Source organism: Scyliorhinus canicula, chromosome 18 (genome assembly GCF_902713615.1).
Source record: "Scyliorhinus canicula chromosome 18, sScyCan1.1, whole genome shotgun sequence".
NCBI lineage: Eukaryota > Metazoa > Chordata > Chondrichthyes > Carcharhiniformes > Scyliorhinidae > Scyliorhinus > Scyliorhinus canicula.
In genome coordinates this window covers 9,950,591-9,971,921 of record NC_052163.1, presented here as the reverse complement: position 1 = coordinate 9,971,921, position 21,331 = coordinate 9,950,591, and the positions used below count along the sequence as shown (strand labels likewise).

At 45.3% G+C, this 21,331-nt stretch overlaps 1 protein-coding gene and 1 non-coding gene across 3 annotated transcripts in view; one reads left to right on the top strand and one right to left on the bottom strand.

The window, feature by feature from the left end:
* The first annotated feature begins 3,995 nt into the window (after nt 1-3,995).
* Nucleotides 3,996-4,077, top strand: trnas-aga. The gene has a single exon. It is a non-coding gene; the product is annotated as a tRNA-Ser (tRNA).
* Nucleotides 4,078-9,931: 5,854 nt separating this feature from the next.
* Nucleotides 9,932-21,331, bottom strand: part of nol11 (nucleolar protein 11) — a 33,218-nt gene continuing 21,818 nt past the window's right edge. For both annotated transcript variants that reach the window (XM_038777021.1, XM_038777022.1), the window contains exons 13-18: nt 19,032-19,157; nt 17,759-17,989; nt 15,255-15,333; nt 14,035-14,127; nt 12,567-12,674; nt 9,932-10,178 (exon numbers count right to left, since the gene is read on the bottom strand). In XM_038777021.1, the coding sequence (XP_038632949.1) occupies nt 10,065-10,178; nt 12,567-12,674; nt 14,035-14,127; nt 15,255-15,333; nt 17,759-17,989; nt 19,032-19,157 (751 nt within the window). In that variant the 3' untranslated portion in view covers nt 9,932-10,064. The remainder of the gene's footprint in view (nt 10,179-12,566; nt 12,675-14,034; nt 14,128-15,254; nt 15,334-17,758; nt 17,990-19,031; nt 19,158-21,331) is intronic.

The window sequence follows — 21,331 nt, the reverse complement described above, 5'->3', positions numbered from 1 at the left end:
GCCCACTGCACCACCCGCTTCTGCTTGGCCCAGCACAGGACCTTCTCCTTTACACTGTGCCTACGGAAGCACAGAGTCACTACTCTTGGCGGCTCACTCGCCTTTGGTACAGGCCTCCATGACTGATGAGCCTGATCCAGTTCATATCGGGAGGGATCCTCCCCCTCCCCCAATAGTTTCACCAACATCGTAGCAAAATACTCAGTCGGCCTCGGCCCTTCAACTCCTTCGGGCAGCCCCACAATCCTCAAACTCTGTCGTATGGATCTGTTTTCCAGGTCTTCCATTTTTCCTCAGATCCTTGTTAATCTCCATCACCTTCCGTATCTCCTTCCCCATTGAGGTAAGTTGAGCACTGTGCTGCAGTAATGTCTCCTCCACTTCCTTCAGCGCCTCGCCTTGCTCCCGCACCTCCGCCACTGCGCTCGCCACCGCCGTCCTCACCGGGGTAATCGCCTCCTCCACCAGCTCACTCAAAACCTCCCTCATCTCCTTCCTCATTGTCTCCATGTATTTTGTAAACTGCCTTTCGAATTCCGCAGCCATCACCTTAGTTATTTCTTCAGCCGTAAGCAATGTGGCCTCCCCTGGTGCTCCAGCCTCCATTTTCCTTGGTGACCCCACGGTGACCTTTCCACTCCCCGACGGACCTTCAGCTGTTTTTTTTACGGCCAATTTTTTGCTCACCCTCGACATTTTCCTTTACTGTGCCGTCACTGTGCCTCCTCTGTGCCTTCTCCCTGATTTTGCCACCTCCGTGGACCCTGGGACCGGGCTTAAAGCCCCGAAAATTCCCTTCCCAAATGGGAGCCCTCCATTGTGCGGCTGCCTCCTGCCCGCCATCACCAGAAGTCGGGACGTGTGGAAATATATCGCTGTTTCATCAGTGTCGCTGGGTCAAAATCTTGGACTCCTCACGGCGCCGAGGTCCCAGGTTCGATCCCGCTCTGGGTCACTGTCTGTGTGGAGTTTGCACATTCTCCCCGTGTCTGCTTGGGTCTCACCCCCACAACCCAAAAGATGTGCAGGGTAGGATTGGCCACGCTAAATTACCCCTTAATTGGAAAAAATTAATTGATACTCTAAATTTATTATAAAAAATCTTGGCCTCCCCCTGTAACAGCACTGTGAGTGTACCGACACCACATGGCCTGCAACAGTTCAAGAAGGCAGCTCACCACCACCTTCTCAAGGGGAATTAGGGATGAACAACAAATGCTGGCCTAGCCACATCCTGTGGAGGAATACTAAGAAAAACTGCCACTGGCCCCCAGGCGCCACAGTCACGCAATATCCTGAAGAAGGCAAAAAACAGGGAAAAATCTCTGGAAAATTCCTCTAATTTCAAGTGGATGAAAATTAAATGCATATCAGTTTTTATATGTTAAAACAATCAAGATATTTATTTTAAAAACTAAACGAAGTCTAAAACATTCAGTAAAATGCTAAGAGGTATACGAGTCAGAAGTACAGATAAGAACGTTTGTAACGGGTTGAAATTCTTAATAAAAAGACCTTTTTCATACAAACTGAAAATCTTGAATGGCAAACAGATCTTGTCGTCTGACAATACATCCTGTAAGAGCAAACATTTTCGTGCCTTATCTTTCTTAGCGAAAATTGAACATGGTTCTCTCAGTGACATGGATTTTGGAAGAAGACTTGAGCTGATCTTTATTCATTGGAGTTTAGGAGGTTGAGGGGAGATCTAATAGAAACTTACAAGATAATGAATGGCTTGGATAGGATGGACGTAGGGAAGTTGTTTCCATTAGCAGGGGAGACTAGGACGCGGGGGCACAGCCTTAGAATAAAAGGGAGTCACTTTAGAACAGAGATGAGGAGAAATTTCTTCAGCCAGAGAGTGGTAGGTCTGTGGAATTCATTGCCACAGAGGGCGGTGGAGGCCGGGACATTGAGTGTCTTTAAGACAGAAATTGATAAATTCTTGATTTCTCGAGGAATTAAGGGCTATGGGGAGAGAGCGGGTAAATGGAGTTGAAATCAACCATGATTGAATGGTGGAGTGGACTCGATGGGCCGAATGGCCTTACATCCGCTCCTATGTCTTATGGTCTTATGATCCATTTGGTTTTTAAGCTGGATGTCAGCACCCTTCAATCCAGGGCCACCTCCAGTCCGGACTTTGTGAGATCAAGTTGAAGAATGACTCGTGCGTACTAAAAGGTGGGGCGCGATTCTCCCAGACAGGGAGAAATCGTAAGGCTGGCATCAAAAACGGGCGGGTTTGACGCCAGCCTCCCCCCCCCCCCCCCCCCCGACCGGGAACCAAGTCTGGTCCCCGGTCGGGGCTAGCATGCCGCGGCCGTGAACTCCGGCATCGCGGGCTTAACGAATTTCGTTAAGCCCGCGATGCCAGAGTTTGCGCCGGCTGACGCGTCACATGACGTCAGCCGCGCATGCGCGGATTGGAAGACTCCAACCCGCGCATGCGCGGATGACGTAATCGGGCCGGGATGCCCCTCAGCCGCCCCGCGAATGGATACAGCGGGGCGGCGGAAGGACAAAGAGTGCGCGGGAATCGGACCTGCTGCCCGCGATCGGTGCCCACCGATCGCGGGCCCATGGCACCCTTGGCACGGCCGTGGTACTGCCGTGCCAATCGGTGCCATGGTTGCCAAGATCCGAACTTTATGGCCGTTTTTACGAACGGCCAGACCAGGTGTGTTTGCCGTTCGTAAAAACGGCCGTAAAGGGCTTGGACTTCGGCCCATCGGCCAGCTGAGAATCGCTGCTCGCCGTAAAAAACGGGGGGCAGCGATTCGTGTCGGGAGTCGGGCGTGGTGGGGGGGGGGGGGAGAATAGCGGGAGGGCGTCAGACTAGCGTGGCCGTAAAAATTTACGACCCCCGCTATTCTCCGCACCGTCGTGAGTGCGGAGAATTTCGCCCGTGGTTTCTCAAACAGACAACAACAAAGAAATACAATCAGAAAATGCTGCAAATAGTCAGCTGGCCAGGCAGATTATGGTCTGAAATTGTTGAGTTCAATGTTGAGTCCAGGAGGTTGTAATTGAAAGATATGGTGCTGTTCCTTATGTTGAGCTTCCCTGGACCATTGCAGTCAGCCAAGGACAGAGATGTCAGTGTAAGAACAAGGTGGAGAATTTAAATGAAAGGCCACTGGATGCTCAGGCTCCTGTAAAGGAAGAACTTGCACTTACAATGCATCCTTCACAGGTTCAGGACCTTCCAAGCACTTTAAAACCAATTAAGTATTTGCCCTCCAGAGATGCATCACCACACACTTCCCCACATTTAATTTGGGAAACAGGTAGTCTCAGTGAGTGCCAGTGACTATCTGGCTCTCAAAGTCATTTTCACCAATGAAATTAGGTAAATACTTTCACTCCAGGGACTGGATCCTCCTCATTTATATCACTCAGGACCCCACAAGGCGGAAGCATCAGGGGAAGTTTCAGCATTTGTAATTAAACTTCTATTTCCGTCTAAAATACCTTAAAGGTACTGGATAAATTGGCAAATTATGGTAAATTATTATGGGATACAATTGCTTGTGGTTGAATTACAATTAACCTGATTGACAAGTATTATCATGAAAACGTCTTTTGTTTATGAGCGGGAGCGGACAACGGGAATGGCACAGGGAGGAAGTTCACCCGGAAATATGTCTGTTTTGACACTGGTTTGGTGGCATGTTCATTTCTTTAATGACGAGAGTGTGAAATCCCAGCCAGTCTGTGATATGGCAGAAGACGGATTGTGAGTGAAACGCAGCCGCGTCTTCAACAGAGAGCTTCTCTGGATTTGCCTCCTCTGCATTTACCGACTCTGGCCGGGGGGGGGGGGGGGGAGCAGAAGGAGCGGCGGCGGCGCCGGGATTGTGTGACCGGAGGTGACCCCTCGGTCCCGATTGCAACATTGAAAATCCGAACGCTGCGTGTCTCAACGTTCCAATTGCCGCCACCCGAACGTTCTGACTACAACAAATAGCTACAAAGTATTTACACCGTCGGTAGTCGTGGCCGAGTGGTTAAGGCGATGGACTAGAAATCCATTGGGGTCTCCCCGCGCAGGTTCGAATCCTGCCGACTACGGGTCATTTTTTTTCCGCTAACCTGATTTAAAAACGTAGTTTATTTGCTCAAAACAAATCGGTCCGGTCCCCATGATTTCCATCTGTGGCTGCAAATCGAAACCAGCGCGGAATGCCGGTTGTGATTACTTTCTGCTCTGAATCAACCCACTTCATTCAAACAAGTCCAGGATCGCGCCGCATTTCTTTATTTGTCTCTGCATCGATTTTGGCCCCAAAATATGTGAATTGAGACCCTCGTCTATTATCGGAATTTTTTTTTAAGCGATGACATTTAAGTTGGTTAATTTTGCTGCCTTTCTTCAATCAGTCTGCGCGTTGGGAGTGCTGCCTCCAGCGAGGACAGAACATATTACAATGCTGAACATTCAGAGGCCATTGAATGGCTAGGCTGGGCTGGGCTGAGCTGCGCTGGCTCTCTGCCCTCTGTACAACACCAAATCTGGTCGCTTCATTCAAAATTTTTTCCCCAGGGGCCAGTTTTGATTGGGTAAAGTCATTAACCATACACTCCCCGGGGGGAGCTCTCAGTGAATGGTTACAGCATAGAAAGATGTGCCATTCACAATATCACCTGATCATAGATCATAGAATTTACAGTGCAGAAGGAGGCCATTCGGCCCATCAAGTCTGCACCAGTTCTTCGAAAGAGCACCCTACCCCACCCTAACCCCATAACCCAGTAACCCCACCCAACACTAAGGGCAATTTTGGACACTAAGGGCAATTTAGCATGGCCAATCTACCTAACCAGTTTGGCCTGTGGGAGGAAACCGGAGCACCCGGAGGAAACCCACGCACACACGGGGAGGATGTGCAGACTCCGCACAGACAGTGACCCAAGCCAGGAATCGAACCTGTGACCCTGGAGCTGTGAAGCAATTGTGCTAACCACTATGCTACCGTGCTGCCAGTCACCTGATCACAAGGCCATTCACCTGAGGAAGGAGCAGTGCTCCGAAAGCTAGTGTTTGAAACAAACCTGTTGGACTTTAACCTGGTGTTGTATGACTTCTTACTGTGCTCACCCCAGTCCAACGCCAGCATCTCCACAACATGTCTATGTATATAGCTTGAGGGGTAGCACACTGCATCAAACATGGGGCAAGGCAAGGGGACAGGCCTCCATGAACCACCACAACTGTTGTGGGGATTAAATCGATGCTGTTAACATCATTCTGCACCACACTCAAACCATCGACCTCCCACGTAGGTTGCACTGGGCTTAATGTATGTTACTACAGTATTATAGGGCAAAGGTGGGGATTTGGAGGTAACAGCTAAGTCACAATCTCATTGAACAGGACAGGCTCAAGGGGTGAAAGGACCTTCGCCTGGTCCTATGTTCTGAAAATAATTGCAACACTTCCAAAATGCCAAAGCGACATCAACGACACCTTCCAAACCTTTACTAACTAAAAGGATAAAGGCAGCAGACACATGTGAACACCATCACCAGCAAGTACCTCTTTCAAACCATCCATCATCCTGACCTGTAACCATATCGTCATTCCATTACTGTCGCTGGATCAAATCTTGGTACTCACTGCCTAACAGCACTGTGGGTGTACCTACACCACAAGACTAGCAATTTGAGGTGGCAGCTCACCATCGCCTTCTTGAGGGCAATTAGGGATGGGCAATAAATGCAGGCCCAGTCAGCGATGCTCACAACTGATGAATGAGGGCAGCACGGTGGCACTGTGGTTAGCACTGCGGCCTCACGCCGCTGAGGTCCCAGGTTCGGCTCTGGGTCACTCTCCGTGTGGAGTTTGCACATTCTACCCGTGTTTGCATGGGTTTCGCTCCCACAACCCAAAGCTGTGCAGAATAGGTAGATTGGCCACGCTAAATTACCCCTTAATTGGAAAAAATGAATTGGGTACTCCAAATTTTAAAAAAAACAACTGATGAATGAACATAAAAAACAATATCAAGGCCGGCAAGGTGGTCCAATGGTTAGCACTGCTGCCTCACAGCGCTAAGGACCGGGGTTCAATCCTGGCCCCGGGTCACTGTCAGTGTGCAATTTGCACATTTTCCCCGTGTCTGCTTGGATCTTGCCACCACAACCAGTGAAGGTGCATCGGCTATGCTAAATTGCCCCTTCATTGGAAAAAAAATGAATTGGGAGCTCTAAATTTATTTAAAAAACAATAACATTCCATCAGACAAAATGATGATTATGGAAACTTGATTGTGATGCATGGGATGCTTTTGTCATTTTGTTGAAAGCATAATGAGTTGGTAAAGAACCAGCTCACCAGCAACAACTTACATTTATATGTCACCTTTTACATAATAAAACATTTCATGATATTTCACTGGCTGAGGTTCAGCTCGAAACAAGACGACGCAGGACCTTAATGAAGGAGATGGAGCTGCTGTTGAAAAGGAAACTTATGACGGTGAAAGAGGCAGGAAGGTGGGTGGTTTAATCACCCGACTTATTGAATCTGCTTCCATTTATCCTTTTCATGTTGCTCGAACCCATTTTGGTTACAGAAGAGAGATTCCATTTGCTTCTTTTTCCTGGAATTGCTGATTTCAGCTTGGGTGTTGTAACTGGTCTGATGTTATAGAATAGAAAAGTTATCCAGGGTGTCAGCTCCTGTTTGCTATCCAGTGAATCTTGCCTGAACTGCCATTATCATAATCACCTGGGTGATGTATCAGAGTAAAATCAACAACAATATTCCAATGAGGAAGTCAACACTTTTCAGAGTCATAGAGCTTTACAACACAGGAGGCCCTTCAGCCCATCGCATTTGCGCCAGCCATCACGCACCTATCTATTCTAATCCCATTTTCCAGCACTTGGTTTGTGCCTTGTGCGCCGCGGTGTTTCAAGTGTTCATCTAAATGGTGCTTAAATGTTGTGAGGGTTCCCGCCTCTCCCTCCCTTTCAGGCAGCGAGTTCCAGATTCCCACCACCCTCTGGGTGAAAATGCTTTTTCTCAAATCCCCTCTAAATTTCCTGCCCATATCTTAAATCAACGCCCCCTGGCTTTTGGCCCCTCTACTATGGGGAACAATTTCTCTAATAACTCTTACTGTAAAATTTAATGTGGATGGTCTGAAAGCATTGCCCAAATGAGCAAGATGCTGATAATTGCTCAGTATTCTAACCTTTCTTGATCTAATTTTCGTAAAAGCTGTAATGTTCTTGTTGGATGGCCTGATTTATTACAAAAACACTTGCAGTTAAAGCTGTAAATGATTTATTAACATTAATTGGGGGTAAACTATATGCAAGACAACAGATGAACAACAGCAAAATCATGCACATGCAAGCTCTCTCTTTTATTTCCTTCAGCCAGTGTGTGGGGTCAACTGACTTTACACACTTATATATTAGTGAAACTCCTAGTGGTCAGTTGGTGAATTACAACTCAACCATGATATAACTACGTTCCCTTTCCTTTGAAAGAATAAATTTATACATTATTATATTTACATGTGATATTAATTAACAGTATTATTAATTTTTTTAAAAATCTGGTTTAACAAATATGCATACATAGATACATATATACACAAGAACAGCAAGCATAGTGTACAAATAATCAAAATCTACAAAATGAGTCTCAGGGTTTATAGATCATAGAATAGAACAGTACAGCACAGAACAGGCCCTTCGGCCCTCGATGTTGTGCCGAGCCATGATCACCCAACTCAAACCCACGTATCCACCCTACACCCGTAACCATCAAGAGTGCGTGACGATTTATTCGTAAAACCAATCTATCCTGTCTGTATATTGTAGGAACAAGGTGTTACTTCTTCAAGTACAATGGTCTTTTAAAAAATAAATTTAGAGTACCCAATTATTTTTTTCCAATTAAGGGTCAATCCACCTACCCTGCACATCTTTGGGTTGTGGGGGTGAAACCCACACAAACACGGGGTGAATGTGCAAACTCCACAAGGACAGGGACCTGGGGCTGGGTTCGAACCCGAGACCTCAGCGCCGTAGGCAGAAGTGCTAACCACTGCGCCACCATACTGTCCCGCAACTGGGATCTCAACAGTCGGAAGTCCTTCTATACCATGTCTGTAACCAGAAATAATTTGAATATGGTGGTTAAAACCTCAACTTCTTTGCCAGGATAGTGGAAGAGGTGGACTTGGGACACTTGTGGCGATATTTGGGGTTTCAGAGAAGCCGGAGCTCATGGCAAGGAGGAAGGCCGATGTCGTGGCCTTCTCCTCTGATTGCACGGCGGCGAATTTTACTGGAGTGGCGGTCGGCATCGCCACCGGGGGTAGCGGCTTGGTTGGGTGACATTTACAACTTCTTGCAGTTTGAGAAGATAAATTATGAGTTAAGGGGCTCAGCAAATGGGTTTGAGAAAAGGTGCAGATGTTTGTGACCGTGTTCGCGGAACTCTGTCGCATGGGGGGGAATTCTGAAAGTATAGTTGATTGTTGGGAAGTGTGTTTCCCGGGGTGTTTATTTGCTGTAACCTGTTTTGAGATGTTTGTAATAAAATACATTAAAAACCTCCACTACCTCCTCTTATTTCCCTTAGCAGTCTTAAATACATTTAATCCAGGCCCTCCGATTCATCCACTTGTAAAAATGCTAACTTTTAATATTTCCTCTCTGATTACACAATCCAATATTTCACACTCCTCAACTACAATGTCTCCATGTCCCCTTCTTTTGTGAAGGCAGAAACAAGAGCACAGCCAGTTCTCGGATTTACAACACAATTGGTTCCCGAAAACTGCGTTGAGTAAAAGTCAGAACCGTTTTTCCATTGGAACAATGTTATAATTGGGGGATTGGCTTCTGAACCAAGGTGAGATACCCTGCTTTCACCAAAAACTGGCTTCAGTACAATTGCTCTCCGGTCTATTTCTCATAATAGTGCCTACACTTTCAAAAACACCTCTATACTGTATCGGAGAATTATTTCTGCCCTTCCTGAGGTTGTGAAAGGTGGAACATAACAATTGATAAACACCAATTGTTCACTGCCATGGCATCGTAAAGTGAAAACCAGAGTGGTAAAGTCAAAATAGGGTGTCAATTTTCAACACTAAATGCTGTTGTTCATTGTAATGTGAATATTGCAAAGTTGAGGACTGCCTGTACCCATTAAGAATCAAGCTCATGTTTTCCACCTTCTTAAAAGTTATCTTTCTAATCCAATGGGTCCCACTTTTCCCTTTATGTATTTAATAAAACATATTTGGTGGCCCGGGGGGGGGGATTTCCTAGCTATTGCTTGCCAATATTTTTCCATGCCCTCTTCTAATTTCCTCCCTACAATTTTCATACTTGTCCAGGCTTTCTGCAGTATTGAGCACTCGGCATCTTACACAAGCTTCCTTTTTTTCATGCTACATTTAACTCTGTGTATGCTCTTTGACCTTTGGGGAGCAGGGCTAGGTTTGGGAGGTCCACCCTCTCGTTTTGTTCTGAACCCTCCATCTTTCCACTGACGCCCACCAATGCTCTGACATTGATTTACCGTAGCTATTTCCAGTCCACTTTTCAGTAAAATTGCCTTTCCTCAATTTAAAACTTTTACATTATCAGCACAAACCCTTTCCCTTCTCCCATTTATCATACAATCATAGAATTTACAGTGCAGAAGGCGGCTATTTGGCCCATCAAGTCTGCACTGGCCCTTAGAAAGAGCACCCTACCTATGCCCACACCTCCACCTTATCTGTACACCTCCACCCTATCCCCGTAACCCCTAACCTTTTTTTTGGACACTATGGGCAATTTAGCATGGCTAATTGGCATAACCAACACGTCTTTGGACATCTATCTAGCTTCAAGTGCAGCCAAGCACTCTTTTAAAAGGGATGGGATAATAGGCAGACAAACAGACACATACTTTAGAGGTGTACAAGAAAAGTAGCATTTAATTCAGAGTGAAATATATTTGAAGAAAGTTCATATTTATAAATACAACTCAAAAGCAAACAAATTAAGCGACAAAAACATTTCTTTAACAAATTTGTACAAAGCTAAAATATCTTGATCACTTCAATAGAATACAGTCCATCACTCTTCTGTGGTTTTAGCTGACGTAGATTCTGCAGACTTCCTTCAATCTTGCTGAGCTGAGAGTAAAATTTAACCTGCCAGAGAGGGTTTCAGAAAGGTCAGAAATTAGCAACTGCCAGCAATTCGGAATCTGCTCAGGATCACAAATGATACATCAGTCCTTGTCCAATGTGCAACACACGTGGGCATTTTATATGTTTGCTTTTGTAGTTTGGATCGAGTGACCGGTGTATGTGCGCTGGCTCCTGTCATACATAAATATTTCTGCCTCACAATAGAATTACTGATTCACAACTTGGGTCTTCAGTTCTGCCCTTCCTCAAGTTGCAAAATACATCAAATCCCAGCCTAAACTGTTCAGACGGTCAATCTAGAGAGACCATAGCAGTGGTGACCCACATTAAATACATTTACCTGCTCAGTCAATTTAAAGATCTTCACTCACTCGCTGCACAATAGATCAATACACTAATAGATCAATACACTTCCAAATCCGTATGTCCAGCCTCAACTCTTTCCACCTTCACTGATGCTTGGAAAAACACTAGTTAGTTAAGCCATCAGCATGGACTCCCAAAACACCCGCTATAAATGCCCAAGCATAGAATCATACAATCCCAAGAGTGTAGGAGGCCATTCGGCCCATCTAGTCTGCACCGACCCTTCGAAAGACCATCCTACCCAGGTCCACTCCCCTCCCTACCTCTGTAACCCCTAATCCCGCCTAACTGTTGGGCAATTGAGGCGACCGTTGGGCATTAAGGGGCACTTGATCATGGCCAATCCACCTAACCAACACATCTTTGGACTGTGGGATGAAACCCACGCAGACTCGGAGAGAAAGTGTGTAGCCATCTAAGATGGACACCAGTGAATACAAAATGGAAGACTGCAAAGAGTGCAGGGAAAAACGGACATGGTCAAAAGCAAACAGCTTGCAGAAGCTTTAAGCATTGGGACACTTGCAAAAACCGGTTTCCCGACAGCTGCAGAGTTCAGGTAGCGCTGTTAATGGGAAAGCCATCTATATACTAATGAGGTGATACCGGGACAGTCCCGGGCACAATAGATACACTCAAGTATCTATTGATACTTTCAAAAGAGAAGCAGACACGATGGAGCCAGCGAAACCAGGACAATGAGTCCTAAGAACCGCCCCAGCCATCAAGGAACGACCCTAGGATAGGGGGGTTCAAATCATATCGATTGGGGAAAGGCCCAATCGATCCCTAGCAGGTGAGGAAGCCTGCCCCAAGGGGCACGGACCTCCTGGGACCTATAAAAGGTCCCGCACATTGTTCGGTCTCCTGTCTCCGGCCTCCGACTCCAGCCTTCTGTCTTTTACACCAGCCGTCGAGCAGCAGCCATCGATAAGTAAGTGCCAAAACGATGATCGCTACCTTGACCCAGGCATTACTTATACCCGTGCCGACTAGTATCAAGAAGCTGCAGACCAGAACGGAACAAAGGCCTTGTTCCCTGACCTTGCCTGTTCCTTCTTAGATAAGTATTAGTCGTTTAATGGTAGAGAAGTAAGTTAGTCTTTAGCGTGTGCATGAGTATTTATTATAATTGTTATAATAAACTCTAACTGTTTGGACTTACTAATTGGTGTATAGCTTTATTGCTTTGAACTTGACCTTGATGCTTGTGATGGTGTCTCTTACGGCACCTGGCGACTTCAGAGCATAGAAACAAGAAACAGAGCCAAGCAAGTGTTAAGCACACTTCCTCTGTTGGAGGAGTGTTAAACACACTAACTCAGAACGAGCAACAAGTGCAAACTCCACACAGTCACCCACGGCTGGAATTGAACCCGGGTCCCTGGTGCTGTGAGGAAGCAGTGCTAACCACTGTGCCACTCAATCTTGTAAAGCGTTTGGAAGAAAGAGGATTTCTAAGGGAAATATGGGTGGATGGAGTTTGTAAGGTGAGCCCTTCTGGACAATTGCCAGGTAAATCCTTACTTGGGAACTTCTGAGAGGGATTCCCCAGCACATTCCCCAAATCCAACATTGGGGAGCCAGGAAGTTATGGGGCCATTTTTATTATGCAAGGTTACAGGGCAGCCTGATTCAGGTCTTCAAGATTGTGGAGAATAGTATCCACTTGATAAGGAGCCAGTAGAGAGAGGGAATAAATTTAATGAAAACATTTTAAAAGTTAAGGAACAAAATTAGAAAAACTTGAGGAGGCCGTTACAATGTGGAAGCCACTCCCACAAACCAAAAAATTATTGTTGGGCCATGCTGCGTCCTTCTGTTGCCAGATTTAAACTCATGTCCCAGTTGCTAGATACCAGTCCAAAGAAAGATGTTTTGGACAAAAAGGATCAAGTTCCAAGCAAATATTTTATATTCATTGTATCTCAGCAAACTTTGCAGAGTGAACCCGATATCAAATAACTGCTTGTACCAGAGGTCATAAAGTGTACATTTCACACATTTGTATGTGCAGCATACCTGGGATCTGATGAATTTGTGAAGGTGGGTGATTAGCTCACGTGCCTCTGTGGCCATGACCAGCACCATAAAGTGAGCGTCCAGCAACAGAGATATCCAGTCCAAGACCTGAAACGATGCCAGCATCCAGTTAATGTTTACAACTTCAAAACATTGACAGTAACCAGCAGTCGGTCGTCTCCGCTTTGTTTGGGTCATTTTCCCCAAACAGGCCCAGCCCCACTGACTGATTTAGGAGATAGGTGCACCACAAACATTCAAACTGGTTTTATTTGCAATACATTTGTTCAGGCTGAATAATATCATTGAATTATCGAATTGCACCACATTATTTTTGATGTTTCCCAGGTTGTGAGAGCACTGACGTGATCCATTTATTTTATATCCTAGATGTCCTGAATAGGTGGTGCTGAGTCTTGTCCTGAATCACTGGAGAGGAGATTAGGTGTAGGCTCTGAAGCTTTGAAATGCCCATCTAAATCCTCCTGGTCTCTCTACCGCCTTTAATTTGATCCCAGGAGCTATATCTTTGACTAAACTTACGGTCATCCATCTCAAAGATCTCCCGATGTGGCTTGATGTTAAATTTTATTCAACAATTGCTCCGGTGAAGCAGGTTCGAACTTCTTACCACACTGACGGCACTCGACAAATACAACTCCAAGCGATTTGCCAGGCAATTTCAGAAGCCAATAAGAATCGGACATGGAGTAAAGATAGGGCTGGGGACAGGAAGGACATGATTGAACTTTTTGTATTTTTGTTACAAAGTAACAGTTTCCTGTTCTCTTTTCTGATGCTAGCCCATAAACTGCAGGTTTGCCAAATGTTATTTGATAACTTGCTTTGGTGGATGTATGAAGTCAGTGATCTTTGGGTTGCTGGTTCTTTATAGTATTATTTGCTCAGCACAGTGCAGAATTGAAGCAGAGATCTTTCAGCCCTGCATAATCACCATACAGAATTTACAGCAAACAGGCCACCCTGCCCAACATGCTGCTGATTGAGCATCCTCCCAGCTCTTTCCCAACCCTTTCTCCCCTATATACTTATCTAGCTTCTATTCAAATATATCTGTGCAATTTGCCTCAACCTCCCCATGTGACACTGAGTTCCACATTGATCAATCTCCAGCAATACGAAACGTGCGATTGTGAGATGCCCAAGATGGTTCACTTTGTTCAAATATAAGACTCAGTCAAGATTATAATTATTTTGACTTAATGACGGTCCATTTTCCCAAAGAACTATCACAGGTTTGCATTTATCATCTTTGACAGTGTATCACAAATGGGTTGGTTCAAATTATTTTACACTTTCCCAAACTCTAGCCAGTTGTTTAACAAATCACTGATTAAGAACAAAGAGAGCACAGTACCCAATCTACACAAAAAACAGTTATATCAGCACTAGCTGATTTAAGTTTGCAGCAGCAAGTATAATGCCTAGAAAAATCGACTTTATATACCTGATTGACTGTGGGGCTCCGTTTCCCTGGCAGCTCCACACGGACAGTTTCACACTGCTTCGTGTAAAGGTATTCCAAATACCGGAGAAACAGCTGAGGAAGACAAAGACCATTCATCGTATGGCAGAGTATCTATAACTGGACAAAGATCATCACGATCCAATGTTGATTCAGGTGCATGCCTCTCAAATCAGTAAGATATTACCGGGTCTGGTTTAGCTCACTGGGCTAAATCGCTGGCTTTTAAAGTAGGCCAGCAGCGCGGTTAGATTTCCGTACCAGCCTCCCCGAACAGGCGCCGGAATGTGGCGACTAGGGGCTTTTCACAGTAACTTCATTGAAGCCTATTCGTGACAATAAGCGATTTTCATTTTCATATTAAAAAGACTGTCCACCATTCTAACCCAATAGATTAGACACATTAACATACAAGAGTTTCTTGTTTTAGCAATTTTACATTTGAACCAACTCAAATTTATCATCGGTGATTTCAGATTTCTGGAAGTAAAATAAAACAAGCAGAAACATGAAAACTAGAAACCAACTCTTGGCATAAAGCTGTAAAGCTCAAGATCAAAGACTAAATCCAGCACCGTAACATTGACAAATAAAGTTTAAATATTTCACAGTCCAAAGATGTGCAGGTTAGGTGGATTGGCCATGATAAATTGCCCTTAGTGACCAAAAAGGAGGAGGGGTTATTGGGTTACAGGGATAGGGTGGAAGTGAGGGCTTAAGTGGGTTGGTGCAGACTCGATGGGCCGAATGGCCTCCTTCTGCACTGTATGATCTATGTTCTATGTACATCTGGGGTGGAGGGGAGAAATAGATTTAAGCCAATGAAAGAAAAACCTGATGTATGAATTTAGAGCTCAATGGCAGTGAGATCCTCAATTTAAACTGTGTCAGGGGTAATTACTCCCTCAGCAATTCGCACAATGTGAACATCAGCTATTTCAAAGATAGATGAGTGAAGAGCTGCCAGAGGCAACCCCAGGTCACTATAACAAAGTGCTTCCCTTCAGCACCCTGGTCAGGACAGATTACATTGCACAGAGTTTTCTAGATCAGCCATACTACAGGAAGTCACTAAGCAGAGGTCAGACACGGGAAAAGATCTGCACGGTTCCAATTAATCTGCCTGGACAGTAATCACTGAAAAACCCATTACTCACAACTACACACACAGGCCATTGCATTTTTGATGGGACTGTACTTACCACCACTTGAGGAACAGAAAGATCTTTGAGGTGAGGCAAAAGGAAGGTTTCACTGTACGAGGACAGCAGAATTTCATTTCTGTACAGCACAGTCAAAGAAAGCTTTGTACAAACATTTACGGCGTATAGCAAGTCTTGATATTTCAAACTTAAAGGTCAATAATGAGTCCTGCACACATATGTAACGATATATTAAAATCAATATTTGAAACCATCACCGTCTATCCATCTGATCGGCTCATCTGGGCTTGCGAGGACACCATTGGACTAGACTGGAGGAATCTTTCTTCCAATTCGCTGCTTGCAATGATCACAAGCCAAGTTACTTTCTAGTAATCTGATGGGTTTATTCAACACTATGTGGCTGTCGGAACCACAGAAGATAAAATAACTTTTGGTTGAGTTTGGCTGAATAAACCGACGACCCAAACACAATCTAACAGTGTCTAGCCATTACGCACAAATTGACAATGATTGCAAAATCTTTAAAACCATTTTGTTTTTGTTCAACAAGATTTTCATTAAAAAAAATACCCCATCCTGAACTATACTAAAATTACACCCATCCAAAACTTCTTTCCCCCCAAAGAAAACAGAACCGTAATAAAAAAATATAAACCCCACGCCCCCGCCACACCAGCTGACGGTAGCCAGTTCCCTGGGAAAGGAGATGAAGGCTGCTGCCTCGAGTAGAACCCTTTTCACCGACCCCCTCATGGGTCTTCTCATGTTCCAAAAATTTCATCAGGTTCCCCAACCAACCTGAGATCTTAGGTGGCACTGGGGACCTCCACTCAAGCAGAACTCCGGGCTATTAGTGAGGCGAAGGCTGGGACATCTACCTTCATCAATGTCTGCAGCACCTGTGAGCCCAATACTCCAACAACACCCAACAACAGCCACCAACGCGCACAGTTCCAGCTGAAAGCCCAAAATCCCAACATAGTGTCAAAAAAGGAGACCCAGAAACTAACAAGCTTGGGACAAGTCCAAAACATGTTTGTGCGGTTTGCTGGCCCTTTAGAGCACCGCCCCCTCCACCCCCGAGAACCCACTCATACGTGCCCTGTGCACAACCTTAACTCGATCAGACTTAACCTCACACACTGGAAGGTGAAGTTGACCCTGTGAAGGATCCTCACTCCACACCACCCCCCACAAATACCAAACCCAGCTCACCCTCCCACTTCCTGTTTACTTCTTCCAAAGTTATCTGTTCCGTCGCCAACGTCTGCCCAGACATCTGACCCTCCCCTAACTCGGCCAATGACAGGGTCCCGTCCATAAGCGAAGTCAACTACCGGGGAAATGAAGGAAGCACCTTGCGTTAAAAAAAAATCACTCATCAGAATCAAGAAAATCAACATCTGCACCCGTAGGGCTGGCAACACGTCTCAGGACATTAGGGTGGGGTCGCTGGGAGCGGCCTGGCTCCAACATCAGGCCCACAAGATGCAGAGTATGATCCGATATACCGAATACCCTGGGCTCCTGCCTCAGTGACCAATGGACCTGGTTCAACTCAGGAGGAGTTGGAAATACACCTGCCCCCACCAACTTTCCGACCATCTCCGACATATAGCCTTGGGGGGGTCTAAGCCCTCCAGCAGTCCAACGATTATTAGGTTTTGATGTCTGGAACATATATCCAGATCATCAACCTTGGCCTTGAGCGCTCTGCGCTCCTCAGCCAACAACGCCATAAAACAGACATGTTTTAATTACCAACGAAAGGGGAAATGCTGGAAAATCTCAGCAAGTCTGGCAGCATCTGTAGGGAGAGAAAAGAGCTAACGTTTCGAGTCCGATGACTCTTTGTCAAAGCGTTCTCATATTCCAGCATCCGCAGTAATTTGCTTTTATTCAATGTTTTAATTACCACTGGAAACAGCCAGCAACCAGTTTTCTGTCTCACCTGTTCCTAAAAGTTTCTTTTAATGTGGAATTCTTCATTCTACCGTGTCTTCCTTTAGTTTCTGGGTCACACACCGCCTGCTGTGAAGAGAGTGGAGAAGAATCCACCCCCAGGTTTCTGCACTGTTGCTCAAGTCAGAAGCTAAGACGACGCAGCGAAGACGACTTCCTCAGATGCCACAGTTCAGCCAAACGGTATCCCTGGTGCAAAGACATGGGCAAAACTGGTGTGGCCGAGGAACTGCTCACCTCTTGGTTCCGAACTCTGCAGCACTAATCTTTGCTGATACAACTTGGTAAGACGAGCAGCAGGTCAGGTTCTTGCAGTCAAGTCATCCAATGTTGCTCTGACACACCTTCCAGCAGCTGATGAGAGAGTAACCTGCCTGATTTCCTTGTTGAGATGGTGCGAGGAGAAAATTGGGGAATTGACGGAATACAATATTCAATTTCACTGAGAAGTAAATCTGTAGCCAAATCGCTGCTTTAGCACATCACCCGAATAATAATCTAAACAATTTAATGGGTATTGAGGCATGGATCTCTACATATGACAATCCTTTCCATTTTTTGACATGGATAAAAGATACAGCAAAACTGCCCTTTTAAGGCTGACTGGACATGTGACTTTTCCATCAGACTGCAAACAATCATCGGCTTCTTTTCCATCACAGTTGTCCTCTTCCAGGAGAAGTGGACTGAAGCCATTCTCTACAATCTCCATTTTCTCTTCTGCTTTTGAGGAACTCTGATCTAGTTCCACATAGGAGGCCACATTGCCTAAATCCACTGTGATCTTTTCCAGATCAGAATCACTGACACTAGAAGGGAAGTTAAAACCGACTTCAGTAATGTTGAATTTCCATTTTCAGGATAATGGCAAGAGGCAATTCAAACTTGAAATACGTTTGGGAAGCTGATAAAACATAACTGTGGTCAATTTACAAGCAGCTGCCTGAAGCACAGTCTAATGAGATAGCCCCTGCCAAAGCATACGTAGCTTTTCAGCAAGGGATGGCCATGTGGGGAACTGGAGTGTGAACCAGGTCCTGTGAACTCTGCAAACACTGTAGCATCAGGTTTTGAAATACATTTTTTGTTGTCTGCAATTGAGGCCAGGAGACCACAGGTCCATACAGTTCTTGCTGATCTCAGCAGGATTGTTATTGTATATATGGACACAGGTCCTTCTCTCATGCTCATTTATGATAACCAGCTCAGAGTATAATCGGATTGATGTGCGCTATTGTAGATATCAAAGTGAATGGGTAATGAAGTCAACTGTGTAACTGCGGCATGAACAACTTGGGCCGCAGGGCCTGTTTTCATGCTGTGAACCTCTATGACTAAAGCAAATCGAAGGACCCCAATGTTCGTGTTTTCTAGATATAATATCCACAGTTTTAAATAGAAATCATGAACTACTTTCACAGGATTGATTAAACACGGTGGCGCAGTGGGTTAGCACTGCTGCCTCACGGCGCCGAGGTCCCAGGTTCGATCCCGGCTCTGGGTCACTGTCCGTGTGGAGTTTGCACATTCTCCCTGTGTTTGTGTGGGTTTCGCCCCCACAACCCAAAGATGTGCAGAGTAGGTGGATTGGCCAGGCTAAATTGTCCCTTAATTGGAAAAGAAAATGAATTGGATACTCTAAATTAAAAAAAAAAAACTTTTATGCTTGAAACAACAGTTAATTAACCATTTGTAAGATGCCTGAATGTAGTTTGCTGAGGTCAGTCCACCAGAAACTAATTTTGGAAAACAGGTCAGAGAACTGGTGAATCTGCCAGAGCTTTAAACAAACACTGGTTAAATACTTATCTCTCGCATTCTTACAGCAAGATGCCACATCTTAATACTCACCTGAGGAAGAGCTTCAAACAGGCACATGTAAGAGCCTCAGGGATGTCAGGGAACTGCTGAAGACAGAGCTGCAACATGGAATAGTCTGCTTCATCCAAGGCGACTGCCATTAAATCCGGACACAAGCTGAAAAACGACATATAATTTTATAGGATTGCAACTCTTTGCCTTACTTTCTCAAGAAGAAAGCCTCAACCTCTCATCAAAATCGAATGCAAGTTGCAAATGGGCTTAACTGCTCTGATCTCCTCAGTCTCACGTGGACAGGGTGTCCAAATAAAAAGGATTAAATGCCAAGGAGTTGGAGTAAAAAACAAATAAACTCAGCACTTGCTTCATGTGGGACGCAATCAACCATTCGCACTAAGATGAGAGTTCAGACAAGTTATTTGATAACTTTGCATTGAAAAGTAGAATGAATGTTGTGAATTAAGAGGTATTCAAAATTATATCGGGTTTTAATAGAACAGTTAGAGAAACACAGTCTCCTCCTCGAAGGGATGATAACCAAGGCACACAAATTTAAGGCAATTGGCACAAGAAGGAAAGAGACGATGGAGTTTGGTTTCAAACACAGTGTTCACTGCCTGAAAGGGTGGTGGAAGTAGATTCAACAGCAATTTTTTTGAAAAGGAATTGGATAAGTGCTTCAAACCAAAAAGATTTGTCAAAGGGAACGATCACGAGACGAGGAGGAATTTACAAGGTGCCGACATGATCTTTCAACCATCCAGCACAGGTGCAATGAGCTGAATGGTGTTTCCCAATCATTTCATTATTCTGACTATTTCAGACACACCTATTAGCTACACTACTAGATGTATCGTTCTTTCTTTCTAATGTAGAGGAATGTTATTAATTTAGTATCTTTTTTTCGGCAGCACGGCTGGCACAGCTGTCCACGGCACCAATGACCAGGGTTTGAATCCCGGCCCGGGGTCACTGTCCGTGTGGAGTTTGCACATTCACCCTGTGTCTGCATAGGTCTCTCCCCCACAATCCAAAGATGTGCAGGGTAGGTGGATTGGCCACGCTAAATTTCCCTTTAATTGGAAAAATAAAATTTAAAATAAAAAAAATTATATAAAGAAAGATTTAGTATCTTTTGGGTACCAGTTAATGCAGACCACTCAACTTTGTCAAAGAGAAATGGGTTCTACACTGCTGCCACCAAAAATGTCCTAACCCTGTTCCTTCTTAGCTAAACTGTGAAATTAGTGATCCAAAGACTCTGGTGGCACAGTGGTTAGCACTGAAGCCTCACCGCACCAGGGACCCAGGTTCGATTCCAGCCTTGGGTGACTGTGTGGAGTTTGCAGGTTCTCTCCGTCTCTGCGTGGGTTTCCTCTTGGGTCCAGTTTCCTCCCACAGTCCAACGGTGTGCAGGTCAGGTGGGGTTGCGGGGCTCTTTCAGAGGGTCAGTGCAAACACATGGACAGAATGGCCTCCTTCTGCACTGTAGGGATTCTACAGCTGCAAACTCTTTCTTCCAACATGCAGATGGGCATGCAGCTAGGAACACCAAATAAGTTGGAAGTTGGATTGTCACTCTGATTCTGCCCATTTCAAATAAAGTGGTTTAATCACAGCTGATTTACTCACATCTTGGCACACAGATCTGGCCAACCATGGCATTCCTGGATTGAGATAACAGAATGGAGCTGGCCTCTCCATATTCATTGTGGTATCCAGCTGTAAACATCAGAATGCTATCTTTCACATTGGCACAATGGTTAGCACTGCAGCCTCACCGCGCCAGGGACCCGAGTTCAATTCCAATCGCGGGTGATGGACTGTGGGGAGTCTGCATGTTCTCCCAGTGTCTGCGTGGGTTTCCTCCGGGTGCTCCGGCTCCCACAGTCAAAGATGTGCAGTTTAGGTGGATTGGACATGCTAAATTGGCCCTTAGGGTGGGGTAGCAGGAATAGGGCAGGGGATTGGGCCTAGGTGGGGTGGAAGGGTGGTGCAGACTCGATGGGCCAACTGGCCTCCTTCAGCAACGTAGGGATTGTATGATCCATTACGTGAATTAGTTTCACTCAGTTTCAGGGATCGGTTGATTTCACCCGAGTTCTTGCTCTGTGAAAGCAGCAATTTCCCTTTTCGGAATGCGTTCTGTTTAAGTAAAAGGATGCCAGTCTAATGGTTGGGGTTGATTATGATTTATGCAAGTTTCAGCACAATTCCAGCAGTCGTCACCCCCCCACCCAATCCTGAAATCCACTTCATGAGCCACAGCCCAGGTTCCTCAGTAGTATAATTGACGGCTGTTAGATTAGTTTATTGGTGCTGTGAATAAC